The sequence below is a fragment of the Osmerus eperlanus genome, chromosome 8 (genome assembly GCF_963692335.1).
Source record: "Osmerus eperlanus chromosome 8, fOsmEpe2.1, whole genome shotgun sequence".
Classification (NCBI taxonomy): Eukaryota; Metazoa; Chordata; class Actinopteri; order Osmeriformes; family Osmeridae; genus Osmerus; species Osmerus eperlanus.
Window position 1 is genome coordinate 2,970,276 of NC_085025.1, and position 24,127 is coordinate 2,994,402.

The window sequence follows — 24,127 nt, forward strand, 5'->3', positions numbered from 1 at the left end:
CCGCAGTATCGAGGCCCCCAATCGATACTCGCCCCGACCCAATCGCAAGCATACACTAACCCCTTTTTATATCGTAAAAAAAAAAAAAAATGATCATAAAAATGAGGGGTCAATGACATCAGCGGGATAATGACCTAAAATGACAGAAATAATCTTTTTTGTATTTTATATATATATATATACTGTATATCCCAAAAATTGGAGGACAACATTTTTTGGCCGCAAAAATAAAGCCCATAAAATTCTGATTGCAATCTGAATTTAGCAAAATTGTCTTTAATTATTCAGGCTCAAATTTTTGTCCCTATCTCCACTCACATCTAACCGATACTAGGACATAGGTTTGGGCTGAGCCCAGAATTTTTACAACGTCTGGCCCACGCCCCTGCCGCCACAAATATGATCCCATTCTGTGGGAAACACTGCAGTGTGTGTGTGTGTGTGTGAATGGGCCTGTGTGGGCGTGTCTTTCAGTATGTGATGGAACCTTTCTGGGTGTGACTGGGTGGGATGATGAATACATCTGACTCAGCACTGTCTCACACGGTCTTCCACCCACAATCGATAGAGACTCACAAGCAGTGTGTTCCATACATCTATTTAATGATTATGATCCCCCCCCTCTCTCTCTCATTTTTGCTCTCTCATTCTTTCTGTCTCTTGACTTCTCTCTCTTCCTGTCTTTCTCTCTGTCTTTGTTCCTTGCTTTCCCTCCCTCCCCTCCTCCCTCCCTCCCTCCCTCCCTCCCTCCCTCCCTCCCTCCCTCCCTCCCTCCCTCCCTCCCTCCCTCCCTCCCTCCCTCCCTCCCTCCCTCCCTCCCTCCCTCCCTCCCTCCCTCCCTCCCTCCCTCCCTCCCTCCCTCCCAGGCTGCTCTGATGGGTGGCACCACTATGGTGGTGTCCATGGTGTTGCCTGAGCGTGACTGCTCCCTGCTGGACGCCTACGAGAAGTGCCGCTCCCTGGCCGACGCCAAGGCCTGCTGTGACTACGCCCTGCATGTGGGCGTGACCTGGTGGGGCACCAAGGTACTGTTCACAGACACACATGGTTCAAACCCTCAGGTTCAGACCCGCTGGAGATAACACACAATGTGACCTAGATTGGATTATCCTGGAGCTGGAGAAAGACACACACACACACACAATCCAGACTCTATAGTCATCGTGAGTCATTCAGTTCCGGCTGATATTTGGTATATTGTCTTTGTTTGCAGCTATAAGTAAAGGCTAACATTGCCTCTGGTGCATGTCAAATACGTTGATAATTGATGAAAAAATCTAAATGAATACATTGTTACATGTATGCATGTAAAGACCATGTCTGATTTACCTACGTTTGTGTTTGGAAGAAGAGGTTGTGATATTGACCAATGGGAGCGGAATGTGAATGCCAGCTGGGAGCTCGCCAGCTCATTTCATGCCCCACAAAACACACACACACTTCCTCTCTCCCCCTCATTAACCCACTTTCCAGGATGAGTCAGACAGTGTCATGTTACAATGTTTTGTAACATAACTTACTGTGACCTTTGACCCTGACCTTACTTCCTACCAGGTGCGTTCGGAGATGGAGGCCCTGGTCCGCGAGCGCGGGGTCAACTCCTTCCAGATGTTCATGGCCTACAGGGACACCCTGATGCTGAGGGACTCGGAGCTGTACCAGTCTCTCCAGACCTGCAAGGACATCGGGGCCATCGCACGCGTCCACGCGGAGAACGGAGAACTGGTGGCTGAGGTACGCACACAGTGACACACCAAGGCCTGAACGAGCTGCACGTGTGGAGAGCTTCACCTGTGTGTCTGTCTGTCTGTCTGTCTGTGTGTGTGTGTTCTCAGGGAGCCAGAGAAGCCCTGGATCTGGGCATCAGTGGACCAGAGGGCATTGAGATCAGCCGTCCAGAGGAGGCAAGTGTGGCACCTGATGGTGTGAGATCACTCTGAGCCCATGCTTCTGTGTGTGTGTTCTGTTTCCTTCATGTCCTCGTCTCTCTTCTCTTCAGTTAGAGGCGGAGGCTACTCACCGTGCCATCACCATCGCCAACAGGGTGAGTTTGTGCTTGCCTAGACTGTGTGTTTGTCTGTGTGTGTTTGGATGACGATCGATAACAGTGTGTGTGTGTGTGTGTCTGTGTTTCCAGGCCCACTGCCCAATCTATCTGGTGAATGTATCCAGTATGTCAGCTGGGGACATGATCTCTGCTTCCAAGATGCAGGGTGAGTTGGCACTCGAGAAGATTCCCTAAAGCTGCTGACACATTGCGTATATCAGGTGTGATAAATCCTCTCTGCCACTCCGCCCCACCCCTCTCCATCCGCGCCCCTCTCCCCCACCCACCCCGCCCCGCCCCTCTCCATCCCCGCCCCATCTCCATCCCCGCCCCTCTCCCCCACCCGCCCCGCCCCTCTCCATCCCCGCCCCTCTCCCCCACCCGCCCCGCCCCTCTCCATCCCCGCCCCTCTCCCCCACCCACCCACCCCGCCCCATCTCCATCCCCTTTCCCTTCCACTCTCCCCTCTTCCTCGCCGCCCCTCCCCGTCCCCCTGTTCCTCCCCCAGGTAAGGTGGTCCATGCTGAAACCACGGTGGCCCATGCAGTGCTGAATGGGATGCAGTATTACCACCAGGACTGGGCCCACGCTGCTGCCCACGTCATGGCTCCGCCCCTCCGCCTCGACCCCAACACACCCAACTACCTCATGGGGTTACTGGGCAAGTACGTCCACGCACACGCGCCGGACACCACGCTGTTGTTGGACGGCGCGGCTCGTGTTGATGATGCGTCTGTCCTGCAGTGACACCGTGAGCGTGGTGGCGTCCGAGCACCGTCCCTTCAGCACCAAACAGAGAGCGCTGGGGAAAGAGGACTTCACCAAGATACCCCACGGAGTGGCAGGGGTACAGGACAGGATGAGTGTCATGTGGGAGAGAGGAGTGGTAGGTACACACACACACAAACACACACACAGACTGACACACATCCCAGATATACACCCTGTATATGCTTGTTGGATCTGTGTAAATGTTTGTTGGGTCTGATCCTCAGGTTGCAGGTAAAATGGATGAGAACAGGTTTGTTGCTGTGACGAGCTCAAACGCTGCCAAGATCTACAACCTGTACCCCCGCAAGGGCCGCATCATCCCAGGGGCTGACGCTGACGTGGTCGTCTGGGACCCCGACGCGACAAGGTACACTCGCCCACACACACACACACTCACACACTCACCCACCTACCCACACACACACATGCTCATAGCACAAACCCTTTCCTCTGCAGGACCATCTCAGTGAGCACACAGGTCCAGGGTGGAGACTTCAACCTGTACGAGGGTCTGCGTTGTCATGGCGTTCCTCTGGTAACCATCAGCCGTGGTCGCCTGGTGTGTGAGAACGGGGTGTTCATGTGTGCAGAGGGTTCTGGAAAGTTCTACCCCCTCCGCACATTCCCTGACTACCTCTACAAGAAGATGGTTCAGCGAGAGAAGGTAGGGCCAAGATACACACACTCACACACACTCACACACACACACACACTCACTCACTCACACACACGCACACACACACACACACACACACACAAACACACACAGTTGTGTTTCCTCTCCCACTCATGTTCTCTCTTTTATCCTCTGTGACTCAGAGCCAGGCTTTGAAGGGGATTGACCGGGACCCCTACTCTGGTGACATTGCCAAGGTAGCCAGTGTCAGTAAGAAGGAGCTGGGGCCAATCATAGATGGAGACGGAGACGTGACTAAGCCCTGCGCCCGACACGCGGGGGTGCGAGATCTGCACGAGTCCTCCTTCAGCCTCTCAGGTGTGTGTGTGTGTGGGGTGTGTGTGTGTGTGGGTGGGTTGGTGGGTGGGTGCAGCTTGTATGATTGTATCAGACATGAGTTATCAGGGTATGACTCATGTTTGCTGTGTTTTCACTCAGGCTCCCAAGTGGACGACCATATCCCCAAGAGGTCCTCAGCCCGCATCCTTGCCCCACCTGGCGGACGATCCAGTGGCATCTGGTAACCATGGACGCTGGAATGCCAGTTGTCCGAGCCTTGGGGCCGAAGTTTTTGTACATTTCTGAGCAACCAGAAAAACTGCACTGATTTTCTACCACAGGGTTAGACTAAGAGGGGAAAATAAATCCACTAGTAAGCACTGTTACGTCTTGTTGACAAATCTAATTCACAATGAGTAATTTGTGATATCTATGAATCTTAATTGGAGTGACTTAAAACTGAGTGATAGAGATGGTTTATAAGAGAGTAGAATGAGTTAATTAACAGGTGATGTTTAACCTAAACTGATATGATCTTACAAAATGTAATCAACTTAAGTGCTGCTCATTGTCTGATATTTACCTAAAGCAACTTCTGTGACCGGATAAAACCAGTACAGTTTTTGATGTGTTGATCGAATTGGTGTTGACTGGAATAGATAAACAATGGTAGAAACCGAATCCAGTAAAATATCTATATCCCCTTTTAAACGCACATTAACACACACACTTACACACGCACACACACAAGCACACATTGGTGCACAATGCATAATCACAGACACATCATCGCTTTAGATTAGTTAGTACAATTTGCTTCTCCTTGTTTCCATGGAAAACCCTAGTTTCTGTCTGTGATGTCCCCACCCCTGTGGCTGGTTTCCTGGTATGTACGACTTGCTTTTAAAAGTGGTGTTATATCATCACAAACCGTGCTGTGTGGTGATGAAATCCAACTGCCTAAACACTCTGACAACAGATGGTGGGGTCTTAGGTTAGGGGAAAGCTGATCTCCCTACCTCCACAGCCACTCCCAGATAACTGAACACTACTGCTCCAAGACTCAGCCCCAACCTGACACAGCCCAGCCCTGCCCACACCTGATTAGGAAAGAACGAAGGGATAATGCAAGGGTGGAAGAAGGAATACGAGGGATAAAGGACAAGTCCATTAAGGGTCAGTTGGTAGTGTAATGATAGTTAAAAGGGACGCCCTGAGAATTTTCTCCGCCCGGCAAGAAAGATTGAGCTGCACTGTCTCACAAACACTAATGATTCCACCCTTTCACTATTAGTCCTTTCACCGCGTCTATTGATGTGTTTCATTGCTGACCAACAGTGTTATATTTATCCATCATGTGTCCTTGTGTATTTAGAATGTATTGTTTTTTAAACTGATGGAGCATTTGTGCCAACACGAATCACCTATGCCACACTTCCGTGCAGGTATATCAACCGGTGCTGTTTTTTTATCATTATTTTTTTTATCGTTGCAACCTTTAATCTTTTTATTGTTGGATGGTTCCGTTGTTTTGAAGGCACTGTTACTGGTAAATGACTGTGTGTCCATGTAGAGTTGTGTTGGACAGTGAACCTATTGAATCTGTACGTGGCTGCTTGTTTCTTAACATACGGATGATTGAAGAATTAAAGCCTGAAAAAACACAGTTGTTCATCATGTCCCTTAACTTTGTACTTTTATTAATGCTGCATTCAAACACGATGTTACAGAAGCAGAGCATGAAAAGTTTGACCGTTGATATGACAACAGTGTTATATCGAGAATGAGTCAGGGCTTGGGATTACATGACCATCACTGATCAAGTGAAGGACCCAGTGAAACATTGTTTAAAGGGGCCTAAAGGCACTGGTAATGGTTTTGAAAGGGCTGGATCTGACCATTGACAGCAGAAACCAGATGCGGTTAAGCTCTGAAAATATATTAAGGGTTGGGGTTTTGTGTGAAAGCTCAGAAAAGATTGTAAAAGTGTAAAAACAGGACACTGGCCTCTGATATAAATGTAATGGGTGCACATATTTAAATTCAATGAGAAATAGCCCAATAGTCATGCAGTTATTTGGTATGGGGTTTATAGGAGCAATTGTAGAAATTAGTCTAACAAGCTAGCACACAAATCAGCCATATGTTGGGTATTGAATAGACTGCGTAGCTACTCTTTAGGGGGATAGTGCTACAAAAACCTGGCAACCCGGACAGCCAGAGAGAACAGGCTGGCTTTAGCAACCGATAGTATCAGGCGACGCACTCATCAGCAGCGACACACAGAGGATAACAGGACAGCACTTTAACGACAGTGAGTAGTCACTTAACTTGAACTCGAATGAACAAATGAATGATAGTAACCGTTACTTAAAAGGGCGATTTTTTTTTGTGGTAAACGATAATCATATATACTTCTTGTTGCCACAAAGCCATATGGCATGCCAGTCAGACGCAGTTTGGATATTTTGTGCTTGTATCATGTGTGATATTAAACGATGCCTCCAGAGGGGGTACGGCAGACTAAACTGTACCTCAGTTTGACAGCATCACTGAAATCAACTAGGTGCCCAGTTCATTTGTTTTGGTTTAAATGGTTTCTCGTCTCTAAAACTAATATAATACGCAGTTGTAACACTAGGCCTAGTTTGTCGTTGCTAACGTTAGCTTGCTAGCGAGCGCGTTACCGACGCAGCTTTAATTCTACAGCACCCTGGCTACGCACTAAACAGTCTCTGAGTTAACCCGTGCATTTCATCCCGTTAACAAACAGAATCCAGTAGCCTACCTCAGGTAAACGGCTGAATATGTCTTTAATGATACAGTCAAGAGTAAGTACCTCGGCTGCTTGTATTTATGATAGATGGTAGGTGATTATGTCAGGTTGGGTGGGAGTTTTAATCTTCGCCACAGGAAAGATTAGAGATAAATGTTATGACTGTGTTTTGTCTCTATGGCTCTGGAAAAGACAAACCACCAAGTCACACCTGTCACTTGAAAGCAGTAGGCGACTAACAGTAGCCCCGTTTTCATATCAAGAACTGGAATTCAAACAACCTAATACTGTATTTTGTATCACAAAGATGGACACAGATACTGGCAACAGCCAGTCTGAGTTGATGCAATGTTTAAAGAATGCGTAGAATGTTCTCGAGATAGAAAGAGACGGTCATCATCATTGAGCTGCGCTCATTCGGATTGTCCCGGTTTAGGGTTTCACACTAACACACGCACGCACACACACACACACACACACACACACACACACACACACACACACACACACACACACACACACACACACACACACACACACACACTCACACTCACACTCACACACACTCAAAAACAGGCTTATCCTCGTTATATTTGTTCACATCTGAAAGTACTTGTTTTTATATAAACTTGTTGGAATCTTATTATAATCGCGGGTTAGTCTGTACTCGGACACCACAAAGCCCTCCTAGGTGCAGCTAAAATACGAATATTAGCCAGCTTCCTACTATTTTTGCTGCTTGCAAAGCTAGTGGATAGCAGGCTAATTGTGCATGTTGGATTTTCCTGGTGTGTGTATGTGTGTTATAGTCAGGGCTTCCTGTAGGTGTTTGTCATAGTGAGTTTTCCACTCCCAATATTTCCACATATTGTTGCATCCCTCTCTCCTGTCTAGGAATGATGTAGAACCGTCCTGTGGCAGAGGTCCATATTTGGCCGGCCGTACAAATGCGGAGGCCTCGTTGGTGCAGCATTAGTGCATCTTGTGATCACTGTTAAAACTATGATGTGTTTAGACATGTTTACCTGGAAGGGGATTAGATCATCAGATTAGTAGCAGGGTAATCATTCATTGTGTGGTAATAACAGGCAAAGTGATTGTTTTGCTTATCTCTTTTCTGTAGGCCTGTGTATCCAGAGAGCCAGCACTGCTACATTCAAACAGATAACTTGAACAAATACCAGTAACAGGTGGGGGAGAAGAGTGTGTGTGTGTGTGTGTGGGGGGGGGGGGGGTGTTGGTGGTGCTGCTTCTAGAACTCTCATGTCTTCTTAATTGCTGATGCCTTACATGGAATACGTAACAGTGTATTCTAAACCGTGTGTGTGTCCTAGTGTACGTCTGTAAGGTGGTTGTAATGGGATTATTGTGAATCTCACATGGAGAGCAGGGTGATCTGTCAATCACTCCCACACTCTGAGCACACCACGCATAGAGCCATGTCCCTCTAAATGCGACCAGTGGTCTTATAGTTTAGCCATCTGATGGCAACCCTGTATAATAGTTAAGCGAACTTACTGTGTGTATTATGTCTTTTGTGTGTGTGTGTGTGGCAGGAGGATGGCAGTGAATGTTTATTCCACCTCGATGACCATAGAGAACATGAGTAGGCATGACATGCTGGCCTGGGTGAACGACTCTCTACAGCTCACCTACACCAAGATAGAACAGCTCTGCTCAGGTAACTCACGCACATACACAGACACACACCTTTTGTGTTGTGCGATACATTACTTTTGTATTACACTATTGCCTTTTATTCTGTGTGTGTGTGTTTGTGTGTAGGTGCTGCATACTGCCAGTTCATGGACATGTTGTTTCCTGGATGCATACTACTGAAGAAGGTGAAATTTCAGGCCCGTCTGGAACACGAGTTCATCCACAACTTCAAAGTTCTGCAGGCTTCATTCAAGAGAATGACTATTGACAAGGTGACAGCGCGCGCACACACACACACACACTTTTGTCAGTGTATTTTCTGTCTCTTTTTCACTTTCTAACTCTTTGTCACTCTTTCTTTCTGTCTGTTTCTGTGTCTCCCTCAGATCATTCCAGTGGAGAGACTGGTGAAGGGAAAGTTTCAGGATAACTTTGAGTTTATTCAGTGGTTTAAAAAGTTTTTCGATGCCAACTATGATGGAAAAGAGTATGACCCTCAACAAACAAGACAAGGCCAGGAGGGGACCCCGTCACCCAACCCAGGTACACACACACAAACACACAAACACACGCACGCAAACACACCTTGCGTTGCATTGCTCTTACTCCAGTGTGCCACTCCCCCCTAACCCAGGTGAACTCATTTCCCACAAACCTAAACGACATTCCCGCCCCCCAGGTAACAACTGAAGTCTGTGTTTGTGCGTGTGTGTTTTGCACCATAACTGCAGAGTGTGTGTTTTGCCCTACAGCTGAAATATGTGTGTGTTAACTACTTCTCTAGTGTGTGTCCTCCCCTCCTTCCTGTCAGTGCTGCTTCTCTGGGGGGGGGGGGGGGGGGGGACGACTCAGTCATCCTCAGTAGTCATGCTGCAGTATGTCTTTGGAAATCCAACAGCAATACTTTGACTCTTGTTTTGCTGGAACGTTTGTTTTGTTTTGTTGGCATCCCATCCTGAACTCCCTCCAGACTCACCTCAGTCTTGTGTGAGACTGTACTGGATTAGGTTGAACATTCAACAGGTTCATGCTTTGTTTTGTTTTTTGTATTTGTTTTGTACACTGTACCATACATTTGGCCTCATTGTTAGCATGAAGGCAATTTGACATTGTTTTGAATGACCTAGTTTGCTATTTGCTGGTTAGATGAGGGTTGGGCTAGTCTTTCAAGCCATACTCTTGGGCATGGCCTATTACACCCATGTTGATAAGTTAAGTTGCTTAGTTATGGACTACAACACTGACTGGCTAGATAATAAAAATGTTCTACTCTCATTTTAATTCCATCTACTGGCATAAGGGGGAGCACCAATACATATTACTGGACTTGAATTTAGTAAGCATAGCATTGTCTGTCAAATGAAGTATACCTATCCACTGTATGTGCATCCAAAGAGATACTTTTTCTTATTTTTGGTCATTCATTCATTCCAGACTGAGATAAAAGTTGTTTTAGGTTTAGTTTACAGTGTGACCTGGATTTCAGAACATATCATGCCAGAATCACGCTGATACTTTTGGACTGCTGGTTGCTGAATCTCCAGGTCCTCAGAGGACATCTCCCACTGCAAACAAGCCTGTCCCCAACCCCCCACGGCAGATCAACAATGTCCCCACCGTCCCACGGCAGGTCAACAATGTCCCCATCAAGAGGGCAGTGCCCATCCGCAATGGAGGAGACGCCGAGATCATAGAACTCAACCAACAGGTAGCCTACCTCACACACACACACTCACACATACACACACATCCACGCACGCTGTGTTCCAGAAACACACATGGTGACCCTTCTACCCCCTGATCTCTTCTTCCTCTGTGTCTGCAGCTGCTGGACCTGAAGCTGACTGTGGACGGTCTGGAGAAGGAGAGAGATTTCTACTTCAGCAAACTCCGGGACATCGAGCTGATCTGTCAGGAGCATGAGAATGAAAACAGCACTACACTCAGCAAGATCATGGATATACTCTACGCTACAGAGGTATTGACAAACAAAGAGGTATAGTTCATACACAAATACACACAGACACACACACACATACACGCAGGCACACACACACATACATACACACGCACACATACATTGTGCATGCCTAACAACACAAACCTGTGTTGCGTTTGTCAGGACGGCTTTGCTCCGCCAGAGGATGAGGACGTTGTGGACTCACCAAAGGGGGATCCGGAGGAGTACTGAGCAGCCTGATGTCTGCAGCTCTCCCTCTACCACTCCATCTCTCTCTCTGACTCACCCATTCACTGTTCTCACACACCCCTCTTTTTATGTACACCCCTTCCCCTTTCCCCTATGCCGTAGTCCTTATGCACTACATTCTGACAATGTTGTACAGTGCGGTGTGCTAGTGTAAGATGCTAACCCTAGACCTGTCTGGACCATGTCAGCCCTGTGTGGCTACACTGCATTCTAATGTAAGAGGGGGTAGCTATCTGTGTCACGGTGCTAGCCAGTTGAGGCGAACTAAGGGGCATGTTAGTTTGCATGAGTGTGGTTCGCCCTGTGAGGTCAATGTAACTGAGTACAGGGCTTCACACCACTTGGAGCCGAAAACCAAGAGCGCCACCTATCTGCAAAGACATGTCACTCCTCCTCCAGTCACACTGATACCTGCTTACACGTGTTCACACGTGTTCACATGCACACCTCCGCTGCGTACATTCTGAGAACATGTCCTGCATACATGTGAATATACATATCATACACTACATTCATGCACACTCAGAGGCAATACACGCTCTGCTGAGAGTGCATCAGTGAGTGAGTTCACTCCATTCTGACACAGCAACACCACATTCGCACTCATCAAGTTGTTTGCTGGAGTAAGTTTGTTTTTAAGGCTTGTCAACAGCCTGTTTACTAGACAGCATGATGTTTTGGCTCTTTATGGTTTCAGTTTTTGCAGAATTTGGGGATTTGGGGTTGGGGTGGGTTCCTTGCACTAACTGTAGCAAAACAAACCGATCAGAAGATTCAGAATGCCAACATGCAGTACCTGGCTAAGGCCAAACGACGAAAGACGCAATTCTATTTTTTTAAATAATTCTTATCCTGCAGAGTCGCATTTGCGTTGAATGGCTAAACTGGCTGTTAAGAGGAGTCAATGTGAAACTTATTTATTCAGAAGTGAAGGCCAACACAATGTCTGGCTCTTAAATTACAACAAGGAACAAATGCAAACTCAAATCTACACAGAGGCTATAATGCTAATAATTGAAAATGTATTTATTGAGTCGAGAAGTTTCTAGCTGCTATTTTTATTTTGAGTTGCCGTATTTAATTTAATTGAGTTTTGATATGTTGCACAGCGTTAAAACGCCCCAGTGGTTGCCTAGTAACAGGAGATGTGGTTTGTTATGATTGACAGCCCTGATTAGTGAGATTTCGGTGATTTAACAGAAATTGGGTCAACGGGAGGAGGTACGAGCCCTTTGTGGTCATTCACTCCTTTCTCACCCCTCGTGTTGCCATGGCAGCCATGTGATAAACATACATCATATGGAGTTTTATTACTGAAACAAAATAAAAATGTGGGGTTCAAACCCAATCAGAGCTGCAGTAGTCAGTTTTTTTTCATACAAGTCATTTGACTATACACTAAAAACTAAACTATTGGCCAAAAATTCGGGAGGGCAGGAGAAAGAATAAATACTGCGTGGAAAATTTAAAATAAAAAAAATGGGCCAGCTGACCAAGAGGGAAATTGGCATCTAATCACTGCGGGCATGGGACAATTTTACACAACAAAGCCCACTGCTTAAAAAAGATACAGATAACTTTATTGGCATATTTGCCTAAATAAACTTCACATCTTGATAGTAACCAATACATATAAAGCTTTGACAATAGGCTAATATGAAATGAATCCGACATCTGTGGGCGTCACAAGACTGTAATACATTTGTTTGACTGTAACCAATCATTGAGCCGTACCCTGACTAATGATTGAACTGTCTGTCTGTCTGCCTACCTACCTGCCTGCCTACCTACCTACCTACCTACCTACCTACCTACCTACCTACCTACCTGTCTACCTGTCTACCTGTCTACCTACCTGTCTACCTACCTGCCTACCTGTCTACCTACCTGTCTACCTACCTGTCTACCTGCATGCCTGCCTGCCTGTCTGCCTGCCTACCAGCCAGCCAACCAACCAACCAACCAACATATAATATTTTTACATTTATAAAAAATAATATTTCAATTTTAAAGAGGTGAATTCAAAACCATCAAAATCGATGGTGTTAAATTTCAATATTAATGCCTTTTTAAAATTCAAAATATTATGTCACTGATTTGCTTCCATAGAGGAAAATCCTCCCCTGACGAGCCTCCACTGCTAGGGTTCCACACGCTCCAGAGCTTAACGCTACACGAGTAAGCGTTTATGTAGATGAATTGTCTATCTTTCCCTCTCTTTCTCCTTGTCTTTGTGTCTTTCTCAAATCGCAACATCCCAACAACTCATTTCATCCGGCCTTGAATCCATCCTCGGCCTTTGATGGCATCAGTGATCTGACTTGACTGATCTGTGGATGCCGTGCAGAGGAGTTACCTCCATCTGCCCTATCTTGTTCAGTCACGCGGTGAGAAATAATGAGAGGGAATAAAGGACGAACGCATCCATTTGCAGAATATCAATATTGGACCACTTTGCTGGATCTATCTGGCATATCGGGGACAGCATCTCTGTTATAATCTTGAGATCACACAACCCAGTATATGAGTATTTATAATCCTAACCAGAGCAGTATTTCGAATACATACATTCATAACCATCCTGAAACTGCCCTTATTTGCCTTATTTCACTCCTGTAAGTCATGATAAGTTATTTACCTATTTTGTTACCATGGAGATGTGTTCATCGAAATGATTTGTGCATATCAGAAGTTTGGTTTATATTCAAGGCAAGTTTCATGCAGTTTTCTAATTCAATAAACTAACGGTCTGTTCATTCAAGAGGCAGTCTGACGTCATATCGACAAGGAGACGTGGCACGGGTATGAAATCCTCTCACTGTCAAACCGGACGCCCATTATTTAGCACGCACGGCGGGGTGGAGGCTAGCAACCAGGAACCAGCAGATACATTAATCTTAACCAAGATATCCAACATTTAAGCAAGACGCTTGAAATGGCTTCTAATAATGGTTCGGTTGGAAAGTGGGAAGTAGTTAAGAAAGGGAAGAAACCAAACAGCTCAGGAGGAAAAAACCCGGTGGCTGACAAGAAATCCGGTGGGGGAAGGAAAGCGTTGACGGAATCGAACCTCCACACGCTTCGTAAGTATACAGTTTACCGGCCATTGTAGCTGCGACTTAAACGTTAGCAAACTACAGTCGCGTTGAGGGATTTTGGTATTAGGTTTAATGACACGTCGGCTACAGGAGCTGGATAGCTAGCTAGACTGGTTGGCTGCTTAGCTCTAGCTGCTAGCTGTACATCGTCCTCGCCTGTCGTTCACACACAGCAGGTTAAAGCGGAGACTGCTGCCTAGCTAGCTCTAGCCTTGCTAGCTACACTACAGGAATAGTTAGATCGTTGACTGACAGCGTTAATGGCTCGGTAATATATTAGCTAGATAGTTATCTTCAAGACAACAATTATTTCTAATTACTAAAGCACGTTCCACCTGTCATGTTGTAAGATTGACGGTGGGATTTAGTTAAGAAAAATTAAGCTATTAAGTCTACAGCTGCCTGGCATATGTCAACAAATTAATTGTCATCCTAGCATGGGGTATCGAGTCGTGTTACAAGATGCCCATTAGAAGTTACATCGTGATAGCTATAAAAAAAATTATGAAAAGATATTAACTTAAGGATAAGTGCAAAACTTAAGTTGACTGTTGTTGCGACATATATCCAGCAAATCAACTCCAGCCACATCAATACTACACTTATAACCTGACAGCTGGTAGAACTGCAGTCATGTGTTATAAAGTGTGTACCTTCTCCACGTGAACAAAACTAACGGTCCCTTTAATTCGTGTTATCTGAGTTGTTTGTGCAGTATGCAGTGTATTATTACTATCTTTGTGATCACAGTCCAAAGTCTCCCTTGTAGAATAGGGGTGCCAACACATTATCTGTGCCAGTTCAGATCGGTCAAGGGGAGAAAAACGATGCAGACAAATACGCAAATAGACTAGACCACTAGAGGAGCAAGTCTAAGATGAATGCAGAATCTCGAGCTGTGGCCTTGAGAGACTTCTGTCTTTTAGATCATGAGACTGCAAACACAGATTTAGTTTTGTTCAACATGTCATGCTTTTCTCCTTGAAGCCCACAGCAGACGTGTGTGTGTTGGCAGTCATCTCTGATGCATCTCTATGTCAGGCGTTCTGCTTGGTATTCTTCTGCTGTCGGTGTTAAAATCCAGCCCACCCAGCAGTGAGGCCGTCTCTGGTGAACACTTCTCAGATTACACCCCATACTGTCCTCCTCTCCCATAACACACACACACTATTCCCCACTCATCTGTATTCCACCCATTACCTCCAGTGTCTTCCTGATTCAGATTTATAAAGTTATGCTCCTAAGCTCTTTAGCACTTCAGGTTTCTTTCAAGCAGAGTGGTCAGACCTGGGTATCACAAACCTGTCATGTCATGTTGCAGCTATACGAGAGGAGTGTGTGTGTATTGTTTGATGTTTACTTGCAATTTTTTTTTTTGGTCCTATTCATCATAGCTTTATCCCTACCTTGCACACTCTCTCTAAACAGAACTCACACCATGTGTATATAGGTGGTGAGATCTGATATAGCTCTAGTTCTTTGGGCAAGAGGGTAGAATGATCAGTGAGCAACTGGTAACCCCTGTCAACACCTCATCTAGTGGACAGTGAGGGGACAGGTCGGTGGGTAGGAGCAGGATGGAGGTGAGGAGTGGAAGGCCTTGTGGTGTAACTGATAAACATATTGATGCATTCCCACCATGCCGTATTCAGCTGCAACACATTCTAACTCCACAGTTGAAGCCTGGATCTTTGGAGAGGCCTGTGTGGTGGTGTGTGACAAACTGAGAGGACCAGTTATCACTTCAGTGGGTGGGACAACATGCTAGAGAGGAGGGAGGAGAGAAGAACAGAGGGAGGGGCTATCTTAAAGAGTTAAATCCTTTGGTTAACATTTCAAACAGAGAGATTCGAATGGAGAATCGTGCAGTAGGCGCTATTACAGGATTTTCTTTTACAGTCAATCCCATGACTACAAATCTGCATCCTTCTGCTCTCACCCCCGGCCCAACTCTGTTACAGCTCCCCTGAAGATGTCAACAAACGTATTTGACGGTTTTGAGAAGATGAACAAGAAGCAGAACAAGGAACAGGTGCCGCCACCGGCTGAGCCCCAACACAAGAAGCCTGCGTCAAGCAAGCCCAAGGCGTCAACCCCGGCCCCCACATCCACTCAGCATAAAACAGTAGAAGATGCCTTCAAAGCCGTGAGTAATACATACCGCAAAGACTAGTCGTTAAATGTGGGCTCACGGAGAAGGAATGCTCATTTTGGAGATTTTTTGGGGGGACCGATTACCAATGCTCGTTAACGACCATTAACCGCTTTAAAGATTAAGATTAAAAATGTTGAATGGATGAGTGTTTCTGACCCATAAAAATTGAATTAAAAAAAACCTCATACTGGTTTGATTTTAAAATAGCATCATTAACAACAGAAAAACAGATTAACAAAACGAAAACCATTGAATCCGAGAGCGCTGGCTGTGCCTACATGATTGGAGGCTATAACAACCCTAAAGTACAATTACAGGCTATGTTGCTGCTGCTCAACAACGAAAAAGGAGACGGCCAAAATAGCAGAAAGTCGCTAGATTGGTTGCTAGTCGCTAGACACAACTTTTTTTGTCACTAGGGAATGTTAAAAGTGACTATAGCGACTTTGTTGCTTTAAGGACAACACTATTTAACCGGTAAAACATTCGTATTGTCGGTTAACAGTTACACAGTTAATTATGAGCATTCCTGGATATTTCGTATGGATTAACGGATATTGTGTTCTTCTGTTTCTGATTCCTCTCCCCTTCCTCTGTCTGTCTCTTCTACTAAATGTTAGTTTGATGTTGGGGACTTGAAGCACCAGCTGGAGCGCAGTCAGACTCTGTTCCCGGAGAATCCCTCCGTGTGGGTTAAAGATCTGGCTGGTTATCTCAACCACAAACTGACCGCTCCAGACTCAGAGCCCACACTCAGTAGCTATGCTCACGGTCAGTAACGTTCAATCCCATTACATGTCACAATCAGAACTGTAACAGTGGAAATAAACACAAATGTGTTTTTAACGTGCTTTCCTTTACTCCCTTTTACTTTCAGATTACCCATACTGCCTTGCTGGGAAAGAGTTAAAAAATGTGATTAAGGGCCTTATTGGTCGATGTAGGGACACCCTGCCAGACTTCTTTGACCATTGTGTTTATACTATGCTCAGAGAGCTGGACAAACATACAGGTACATACAGATCATCTTACCACATCAAGAAAGAATACCTCATGGAAAATGTATTCGACTGGATGTCAGGCACGATTAGTGTTACTTTTCCTGAGTGTTTTGCGTTGTTTCCAAGATATTCCAACCCCCGTGTTTCTGCTTCCAGGGGAGTCTCTTCACGGCTACAGAGTTTGTATTCAGGCCATCCTACAGGACAAGCCAAGGATAGCTACACAAAACCTTGTCGAAGTGAGTGTGTGTGTTTGCTGCGTGGTGTGTGTGTTTGCTGCGTGGTGTGTGTGTTTGCTGCGTGGTGTGTGTGTTTGCTGCGTGGTGTGGGTGTTGCTGCGTGGTGTGTGTGTTTGCTGCGTGGTGTGTGTGTTTGCTGCGTGGTGTGGGTGTTGCTGCGTGGTGTGTGTGTTTGCTGCGTGGTGTGTGTGTTTGCTGCGTGGTGTGTGTGTTTGCTGCGTGGTGTGGGTGTTTGCTGCGTGGTGTGTGTGTTTGCTGCGTGGTGTGGGTGTTTGCTGCGTGGTGTGTGTGTTTGCTGCGTGGTGTGTGTGTTTGCTGCGTGGTGTGTGTGTTTGCTGCGTGGTGTGGGTGTTTGCTGCGTGGTGTGTGTGTTGCTGCGTGGTGTGTGTGTTTGCTGTGTGGTGTGTGTGTTTGCTGCGTGGTGTGGGTGTTGCTGCGTGGTGTGTGTGTTTGCTGCGTGGTGTGGGTGTTTGCTGCGTGGTGTGTGTGTTGCTGCGTGGTGTGTGTGTTTGCTGTGTGGTGTGTGTGTTTGCTGCGTGGTGTGGGTGTTGCTGCGTGGTGTGTGTGTTTGCTGCGTGGTGTGTGTGTTGCTGCGTGGTGTGTGTGTTTGCTGCGTGGTGTGGGTGTTTGCTGCGTGGTGTGTGTGTTTGCTGCGTGGTGTGGGTGTTGCTGCGTGGTGTGGGTGTTGCTGTCTTGGGTCTTTTGCTGTCTAGGGTGTGGGGGTGGAGGGGAGGGGGGTAGAGGGGAGGGGTGGGGACAGGAGGGGTGGGGACAGGAGAGGAGAAGAGGGGAGGGGGGATAGTCGGGGGGGGGGTTTGTGCAAGCGTCTGGGATAATATAACCTTGAGTCTGCGGGGTGTGACTATTGCTTCAGTCTGCTGTCCTTTCTGCAACTGAACCTGAAGTTGAGCAAGATGACGTGGCATTTTGAGCTGATTTATCTGTTGGATTGTCACAATGATTACAAAGTTCCCTAGAATGGGAAGCAATACCGGCCTGGTAAGGATGCTGCAGCAGTGTATCCACAGCCACTCGTGCATGGCGTTGATTCGGAATGCTAGTTATTGATCAGCTCAGAAGAAAGGAGAGCGAAGGAATAAATTACCAGACAAGTTAGGGACATTGCAAGGTCTCTCTGAGGCATGAAGGTCAGAAAACTGATTTGTGTGTGGGAGAAAGTGAGATAAAAATGGGAAAAAATGCAGTTGGTGATATGACTAGAACAACACACATATGGTGCCAGACACATAGACGCTTCTACGTTCTGGTGGACTGAGTTAACATTCAGGGATACACATTCACAACTCCTTCATATTGTTCCACAGTTATAACTTACAATAGCCTCAGTATTTATCTCTTGGTTTTTCCCCTTTTTTCTCTTTTTATCTGTCTTCATATTTCTATTTTCTGTCTCCCCGCCTCTCTCTCTCTCTCTCTCTCTCACCAGTATCTGGAGTTGCTGCGGTCAGTTCAGAACCGTCCAGTGAAGTGTCTGACCATCATGTGGGCCCTGGGCCAGGCTGGATTCCATGACCTCAGTCATGGGCTGCGAGGTGACCCACACAGAGCCCCGTCCCCCCTCAGATCCACATGTTCAGCCTTCCTCTGCTCCACTTTCCCAACACCTGGCACAGTTCATGTTTGCTGGCGAGAGTTCTGGGTCAAAGAGACCTCTGGAGCAAGACGTGTGTGTAATAAGACACACACACACTCTGTATATATACAGAGTGTGTGTGTGTAATAAGACACACACACACTCTGTATATATACAGAGTGTGTGTGTGTAATAAGACACACACACACTCTGTATATATACAGAGTGTGTAATAAGACACACACACACTCTGTATATATACAGAGTGTGTGTGTGTAATAAGACACACACACACTCTGTATATGCTGTATTTGTATATATTAAGTGTGTGACATTTCACAAAATTCCCGGTTCAGTTCGATATGACAGTGTCATGTTTCGGTATGTCCTTAACACAACCAAAAAGTAGAAATCCCAGAGAGATTTCCTTGATTTTGATCCTTTTTAAATGTCTTAAAACAAATACCCTAAATTATTATCGTTTTTAGACTATGAACAATGACTGAGTTACTAGCCATATTGCAATGGGCTAGCTTAGCATAGCATGCCTCACTGATGTTGTGTTTTCCTTTTACTGTGTTCACGCCGAACGCGAAGCAAATTTTTGGTGCGGCGAGATCACATGTAAAGTCAATGCAAACACGCAAATTTGCGCTATTCGCGTCTTTGCTTGAGACATTAGTGTGACACTGTCATGAAAGTTTATCATTGTTGTGAAGAATTTTTAGAAGAAATGGAGGGATTATTGTAGCTGTCAGTGGGCCTCCTCTGCTATACGACACAACTTCTTATTTGTTTATAGTCGTCATTTCGCACGTGGTTGACAACAGAAGAAAAACTGGTAAAAACTGGTAAACACAAATGTTTGGTGTGAAGACGGCATTAAGGAGTGGGAGGGGCAGACAGCTTGTTGTCTGTTACATTATTTGGGCTGCCTTGTTGAGTGCAGCGGTAGGTCATGGTGGTTCAGTCATCACTCTAAAAGTGTCAAATTCTCCTGCCTCTATCGTGACCCGAGTGTTTTCTTTGTGTGACGTAGTGTGGCTGGGAATCATGCTGCCCGTGCTGGGGGTGAAGGCCCTGTCATCGTACGCCATAGCCTACCTGGAGAGACTCCTCCTGTAAGTGTGTCTTCAGCTTGTGAATATAATGTTACAACACGGCATGTTTTCCGCTGAAGGCGCGTGTGTGTGTGTAACGTGTGTGTGTGTAACGTGTGTGTGTGTAACGTGTGCGTGTGTAATGTGTGTGTTCTCCCCAGGCTTCATACGAACCTGACAAAAGGTTTCGGCATCATGGGTCCCAAAGAGTTCTTTCCTCTGCTGGACTTTGCCTACATGCCCAAGAACGCCCTGTCGCCAAGGTGAGTAAAAAAAAAAAAAAAAGTCTCCCGCGTAGCAACGCGGCCTGGCGGCTGGACAGTTGCTCACAGATGCCCTTGTTGGTTAGCCTGGCTCTGCCCTCCTACGTACTTCCGCTCAATTTTATTTTTGCTTCTGTACATAGGTCTGGCCATGAGGTACGTAAGTCAGATTTTAAGGTTGATTTTCTACCGGCGAATCAGCGAACAGAGGGAGTGGCTGAGAACGATGACGTTGATGTCATGCGCTAGTTTGTGTTGTTGTTCCCTAATGGCGGCGGAGAAAGATGCGAGCAAAGCCATTCGGTCCGTTGTGGCAACGCTGCCGAATATCCAACAGCTAAAGCCGGAGCAAGAACAAGTTTTGCTGAGTTTTGTTGGTGGCCATGATGTTGTGGCCCTCCTCCCCACAGGGTTCGGGAACAGTTTGATTGTCCAGCTACGGCAGCTAGCTCTGTTACAGTAGTGGTGAAGGAATTGGCTAAGGCGAACGCTAGCGATTGGTTATGGCAGATCAGAGTGGCTCTGGGCAGATCCAATAGTTTTAAACTTCAACAGAGTACCCACCTACAAGGAAGTCAACGCTTGTCAATGGAGCGAGGCCAGACTCTCTGTACAAATGCAATGTACGAGAGTCTGGTTAGGACCAGGCTACTTGTTGGTAGGGGTGGGGGAAAAAATCGATTCACATTTGAATCGCGATTCAGTCTTGTAGCGATTCACAAATGTAAAAAATCGATAAAAAATGTAAATGGTCATATTTCTTTTATATGAAGAATCGTGAATCGATTTTTAATCGAATCGTGAGGTACCAAAAGATTCCCACCCCTACTTGTTAGTCACGTCCTCACAGTGTCGGTGTGTGTCGCCCGCAGCCTCCAGGAGCAGCTCAGGCGTCTGTACCCTCGGCTGAAGGTCCTGGCGTTCGGAGTCAAGCCTGAGAGCACGCTACACACCTACCTGCCCTCCTTCCTCTCCAGAGCCACGCCTCACTGCCCCAACGACATGAAGAGAGAGGTGAGGCACATGCACGGGAGTACACGTTGGGGTCAGAGAGATGCCGTTCTTCTGAATGGATTCGCATCCATTGTCTCCCTTTCTTCTTCACTCTCTCCTTGCAGTTGCTGAGCAGCATGACTGAGTGTTTGTGTGTAGATGTTCAGAGCCTGGGTGTCTGGCGGCAGCTGTACACTAAACACCTCCCACAGTCCAGGTAACTGTCAGGACACACACCCTCCCCAGTCCTGTTTCAACACATTCTTATTGTAAATCCATCTTTTATAATCGTAACCTCGCCTTGTCTTTCTTTCCAGCCTCCTGTTGAAGCATTTACTGAAGTCATGGAATGCCCTGCCACAGAAGGTAGGGTCCCTACTGTACTGGTCCACCCGTACCATTTGATTGACGTTGTGACATCTCATGGATTCGGGCCCCAGGGTCGATCATAACCAAGTCCTTGTGCTTTGTTTTTTTTCAGTTGCGCAAGAATCTAGAAGAAACCGTCCAGTCATTCAGAGTGACCAACGAGGAGATGATAGAAGTGTCAGACTCCCAGGAGCTTACAGAGTGCAATACCATGTGCCATGTAAGGCCCAGACACTTATTTCTCCATACACATCTGCCCACTTTGTCTGTTTCATGTCAGAAATTCCCCTGTTAGGAATTAGATCTTTTTTCCTCAACCTAATTCTGTCTCCCTTTCCTGGTTTGACCCTGAAGAGCCTTCAGCTGAAGATGCGTGGCCGAGGCTTCCCCTGGTCCAGGCTGCTGCTGGTCCTGCTGGTGTTTGCTGCTGGTTTTATTGCTCATGATGTCAGAGTAAATGGCACATTCTCAGGTCAGACACGCACGCACACACAAGCAAATCTATCCATTCCACTAGTCACCAGGTGTTCTCCAGACGTGTGCTCGGTGTGTACCAAGGCATGGTGATGCTGTGTTTTTCAGACTCCACCACGGCCAGGTATATGCACAGTTCAGGGGTGATGGCTGTGTCTCTGCAGGCCTGGAACAAGGTGACCCTGTACACCCAGCAAGGCCTCAGGTGGGTTGACCTCCATCTCTGACCCTTCACCTTTAACCCTAACCTGAAACCCACCACCACCATGCTTAAACTGGCTCTTGCATCTTCCTAAAGATGCAGGGTTATGATGATGATGATGATGATAGTGAATACGGTGTGTGTGTTTCTTTGTGCAGCTCTCTGGAGACCAACACCCCTTACTATTACTCTGAGTGTGTGCGTGTTCTTGGACCAGTGCTGGAGCAGGGATGGGACAAGACGAAGGCTGCCGCGGTCCTCCTCAGTGACAACACCCTCCAGCTCATCACCTGGATCAGGGAAAACACACCCCTGCTCATAGAATGGGTAAAAGACACACACATATACATACACACAAAACTAAATGTAGTATGAATCATGTTGATGGTGAGAAGAGGCATTTTTCTTGTGGTTGCATTTTTTCATAGTGATGGTGTGTTTGTTTTGCTCCTCCAGCTCAGCGCCAACACCCCAGACAGCGTGTTCCAGGTGCTGGAGTACCTGAAGCAGCTCCTGCTGTTTCTCCATCAGAACTACCTGCTGCCCGCCCTGGCATACACATCAAGCCTACTACAACAAGCCTGGACCAGCCTACAGGATTCTTGCAAGTCAGTAAACTAAAAATGTTGAGACTGTTCCATGTGTTTACGTTTTCTCGCTGTAATAGAACCTGACGACCTAAACGTGTGTGTGTGTGTGTGTGTGCGTGTGTGTGTTGCAGTGGAGAGGTGTCTGTAACCTGTCTTCAGGACCACGCGTTGTCCTTCACCAACTCCACCTGGCACCTGCTCCAGGACACGACGTCAGCCCTGAAGACCTGGGCTCAGCAGCTGCTGACCCGGGCATGAGACACTCATCAGACACACACACAGCTCAGCTCTCATACACACACACACACACACACACAACTTACACTTATTCCCACTCGCACCCACACACACACACTGAGACTATCTTTGCTTGCGTTGGCCCTCTCGGCCCCCCCATCAACCATGTCCAGAGGTGCTGGAAGGAGGAAAGCAGACTCTACAATGGACCCTTCTCAAAATTGTTTTGTCTCCTGGTTTATTTCTACTGATCTGCATGTTATTTTCTAACTGTTGTTTTTCTACCTAAACTTTTCTCACTCTGGATGCAAAGAAGCCCCTCATGTTTCTATCTGTTGATTCCGCTACAACACAGTACAATCTGATTTTACAAACGCAAGACGGATCTTTATAAATATATACTCTGATTTATAAGTGGTTTATATGCATTTCTTTATGAACAGTTCCCTTTGTGAAACGGTCCAGCTGGGAACAGAATCAAAACCCAACCCACAATCCTTTTTTGTGATCGTACTTTGCCCACATGAGTGTTGAAGGGCAGGGTTTTTAAGCTACATCTCAGTGACCATGGAGACTGGTCCAATGTGTGTGTGTGTGGGCGTGCATGTGTCTTGGTGTGTGTTTGCGCACCAAGCTTCCGCTGAACAGTAAGCGAGTGAAAAGCCTTTGTGTCAGGGATCTGGGCTGTGTGAGATGTGAAGGTGGGTCACATCTGCTGGTCTGATTGGCTCCCTCAGATGAGATTTGAAACGTATAAATCCACTCTGCAGCATGTGTAGAGCAGAAGAGTTTTCTACCAGTCCAGCAGTTGGACTGGTAGAAAACCCCTTGAGGTTGAGGGAATGAGGTCACATAGTGCAGGCGCAGAGATGGAGATTGAGATGGAAGTTACCTAATTTATCTCTCATGCTCCCGTGAAGTTTTTAATCTTTTCTTATCTCATTTCACTTGTTCTTTCCGTCTCGTATCTTATCTTTTTCTTATCTTTGTGTAAAATTGTTACCATTCAACCCCTTGTCTTGTCCTCACCCTTCTCTTGTGATTTGAAAGCTGAGCACTGTGGATAACTACTGCTGCCTCCTTCATGTATTTATACTTGAAAGCTGATGACCTATTGTGTGCGTGTGTGCATTGTGCGCGTGTTGGGAGTTGTGGGGTGATGAATGCTCTCCGACCTACCTCCTGTATGCTTTGAAAAATTAGCGTCCCTTTCCTCTTTCTTGGCTCATTAGGAGCCGTTATGACCGTTGTGTCCTGAAACAATGATTAATTTCTTACTTTGTATATGTAAATGATTTATAATAAAGATTTCAGCACCAATGAACGTTTGCTAGTTATGCACTTTATTCATTTGTAGCCATGTAATATAATGAATCCTAGTTATCTTAAAAAAAT

At 46.3% G+C, this 24,127-nt stretch overlaps 4 protein-coding genes across 10 annotated transcripts in view; 3 read left to right on the top strand and 1 right to left on the bottom strand.

Moving 5' to 3' along the window:
- The window catches only part of dpysl5b (dihydropyrimidinase like 5b), an 8,113-nt gene extending 2,674 nt beyond the window's left edge, over positions 1-5,439 (top strand). Inside the window, exons 2-12 of the mRNA XM_062468057.1 lie at positions 867-1,025; positions 1,555-1,734; positions 1,836-1,908; positions 2,004-2,044; positions 2,138-2,213; positions 2,556-2,712; positions 2,792-2,933; positions 3,043-3,185; positions 3,275-3,482; positions 3,638-3,812; positions 3,933-5,439. Of these exons, the coding sequence (XP_062324041.1) occupies positions 867-1,025; positions 1,555-1,734; positions 1,836-1,908; positions 2,004-2,044; positions 2,138-2,213; positions 2,556-2,712; positions 2,792-2,933; positions 3,043-3,185; positions 3,275-3,482; positions 3,638-3,812; positions 3,933-4,018 (1,440 nt within the window). The 3' untranslated portion in view covers positions 4,019-5,439. The remainder of the gene's footprint in view (positions 1-866; positions 1,026-1,554; positions 1,735-1,835; positions 1,909-2,003; positions 2,045-2,137; positions 2,214-2,555; positions 2,713-2,791; positions 2,934-3,042; positions 3,186-3,274; positions 3,483-3,637; positions 3,813-3,932) is intronic.
- Positions 1-24,127, bottom strand: part of ost4 (oligosaccharyltransferase complex subunit 4 (non-catalytic)) — a 95,985-nt gene that overhangs the window by 58,061 nt on the left and 13,797 nt on the right. The gene's annotated exons all lie outside the window — the stretch shown is intronic.
- LOC134025101 (microtubule-associated protein RP/EB family member 3-like) lies at positions 5,968-11,770 on the top strand. 6 transcript variants are annotated; one of them, XM_062467950.1, is made up of 9 exons: positions 5,968-6,087; positions 7,673-7,739; positions 8,106-8,230; positions 8,335-8,480; positions 8,595-8,751; positions 8,843-8,887; positions 9,753-9,916; positions 10,034-10,204; positions 10,331-11,770. In XM_062467950.1, the coding sequence occupies exons 3-9, from the start codon at positions 8,110-8,112 to the stop codon at positions 10,397-10,399; spliced, it is 873 nt and encodes a 290-aa protein (XP_062323934.1). In that variant the 5' UTR covers positions 5,968-6,087; positions 7,673-7,739; positions 8,106-8,109; the 3' UTR covers positions 10,400-11,770. The 6 variants fall into 6 exon arrangements, with proteins under 6 accessions (XP_062323934.1, XP_062323937.1, XP_062323938.1 ...); XM_062467953.1 differs by having other exon boundaries at positions 5,972-6,087; positions 10,034-10,186; XM_062467951.1 differs by lacking the exon at positions 5,968-6,087 and adding an exon at positions 6,148-6,566.
- On the top strand, positions 13,222-24,056 carry tmem214 (transmembrane protein 214). The gene is made up of 18 exons (XM_062467901.1): positions 13,222-13,500; positions 15,477-15,661; positions 16,291-16,441; positions 16,548-16,682; positions 16,828-16,910; positions 18,358-18,463; positions 19,544-19,625; positions 19,766-19,867; positions 20,740-20,881; positions 20,986-21,077; positions 21,178-21,226; positions 21,342-21,449; positions 21,584-21,701; positions 21,812-21,908; positions 22,064-22,232; positions 22,362-22,513; positions 22,627-22,757; positions 22,794-24,056. Exons 1-17 carry the CDS (start codon positions 13,353-13,355, stop codon positions 22,751-22,753), a joined length of 2,046 nt encoding a protein of 681 aa, XP_062323885.1. The 5' UTR covers positions 13,222-13,352; the 3' UTR covers positions 22,754-22,757; positions 22,794-24,056.

Excerpts from the sequence above, each read along its gene's own strand:
- LOC134025101 (XM_062467950.1), top strand. The coding sequence starts at position 8,110 with ATGGCAGTGAATGTTTATTCCACCTCGATGACCATAGAGAACATGAGT. Across the intron at positions 8,231-8,334 it reads GATAGAACAGCTCTGCTCAG|GTGCTGCATACTGCCAGTTC; the intron begins GTAACTCACGCA and ends GTTTGTGTGTAG. Across the intron at positions 8,481-8,594 it reads AGAGAATGACTATTGACAAG|ATCATTCCAGTGGAGAGACT; the intron begins GTGACAGCGCGC and ends TGTCTCCCTCAG.
- tmem214 (XM_062467901.1), top strand. The coding sequence starts at position 13,353 with ATGGCTTCTAATAATGGTTCGGTTGGAAAGTGGGAAGTAGTTAAGAAA. Across the intron at positions 21,702-21,811 it reads AGTAAATGGCACATTCTCAG|ACTCCACCACGGCCAGGTAT; the intron begins GTCAGACACGCA and ends TGTGTTTTTCAG. Across the intron at positions 22,233-22,361 it reads CACCCCTGCTCATAGAATGG|CTCAGCGCCAACACCCCAGA; the intron begins GTAAAAGACACA and ends TTGCTCCTCCAG.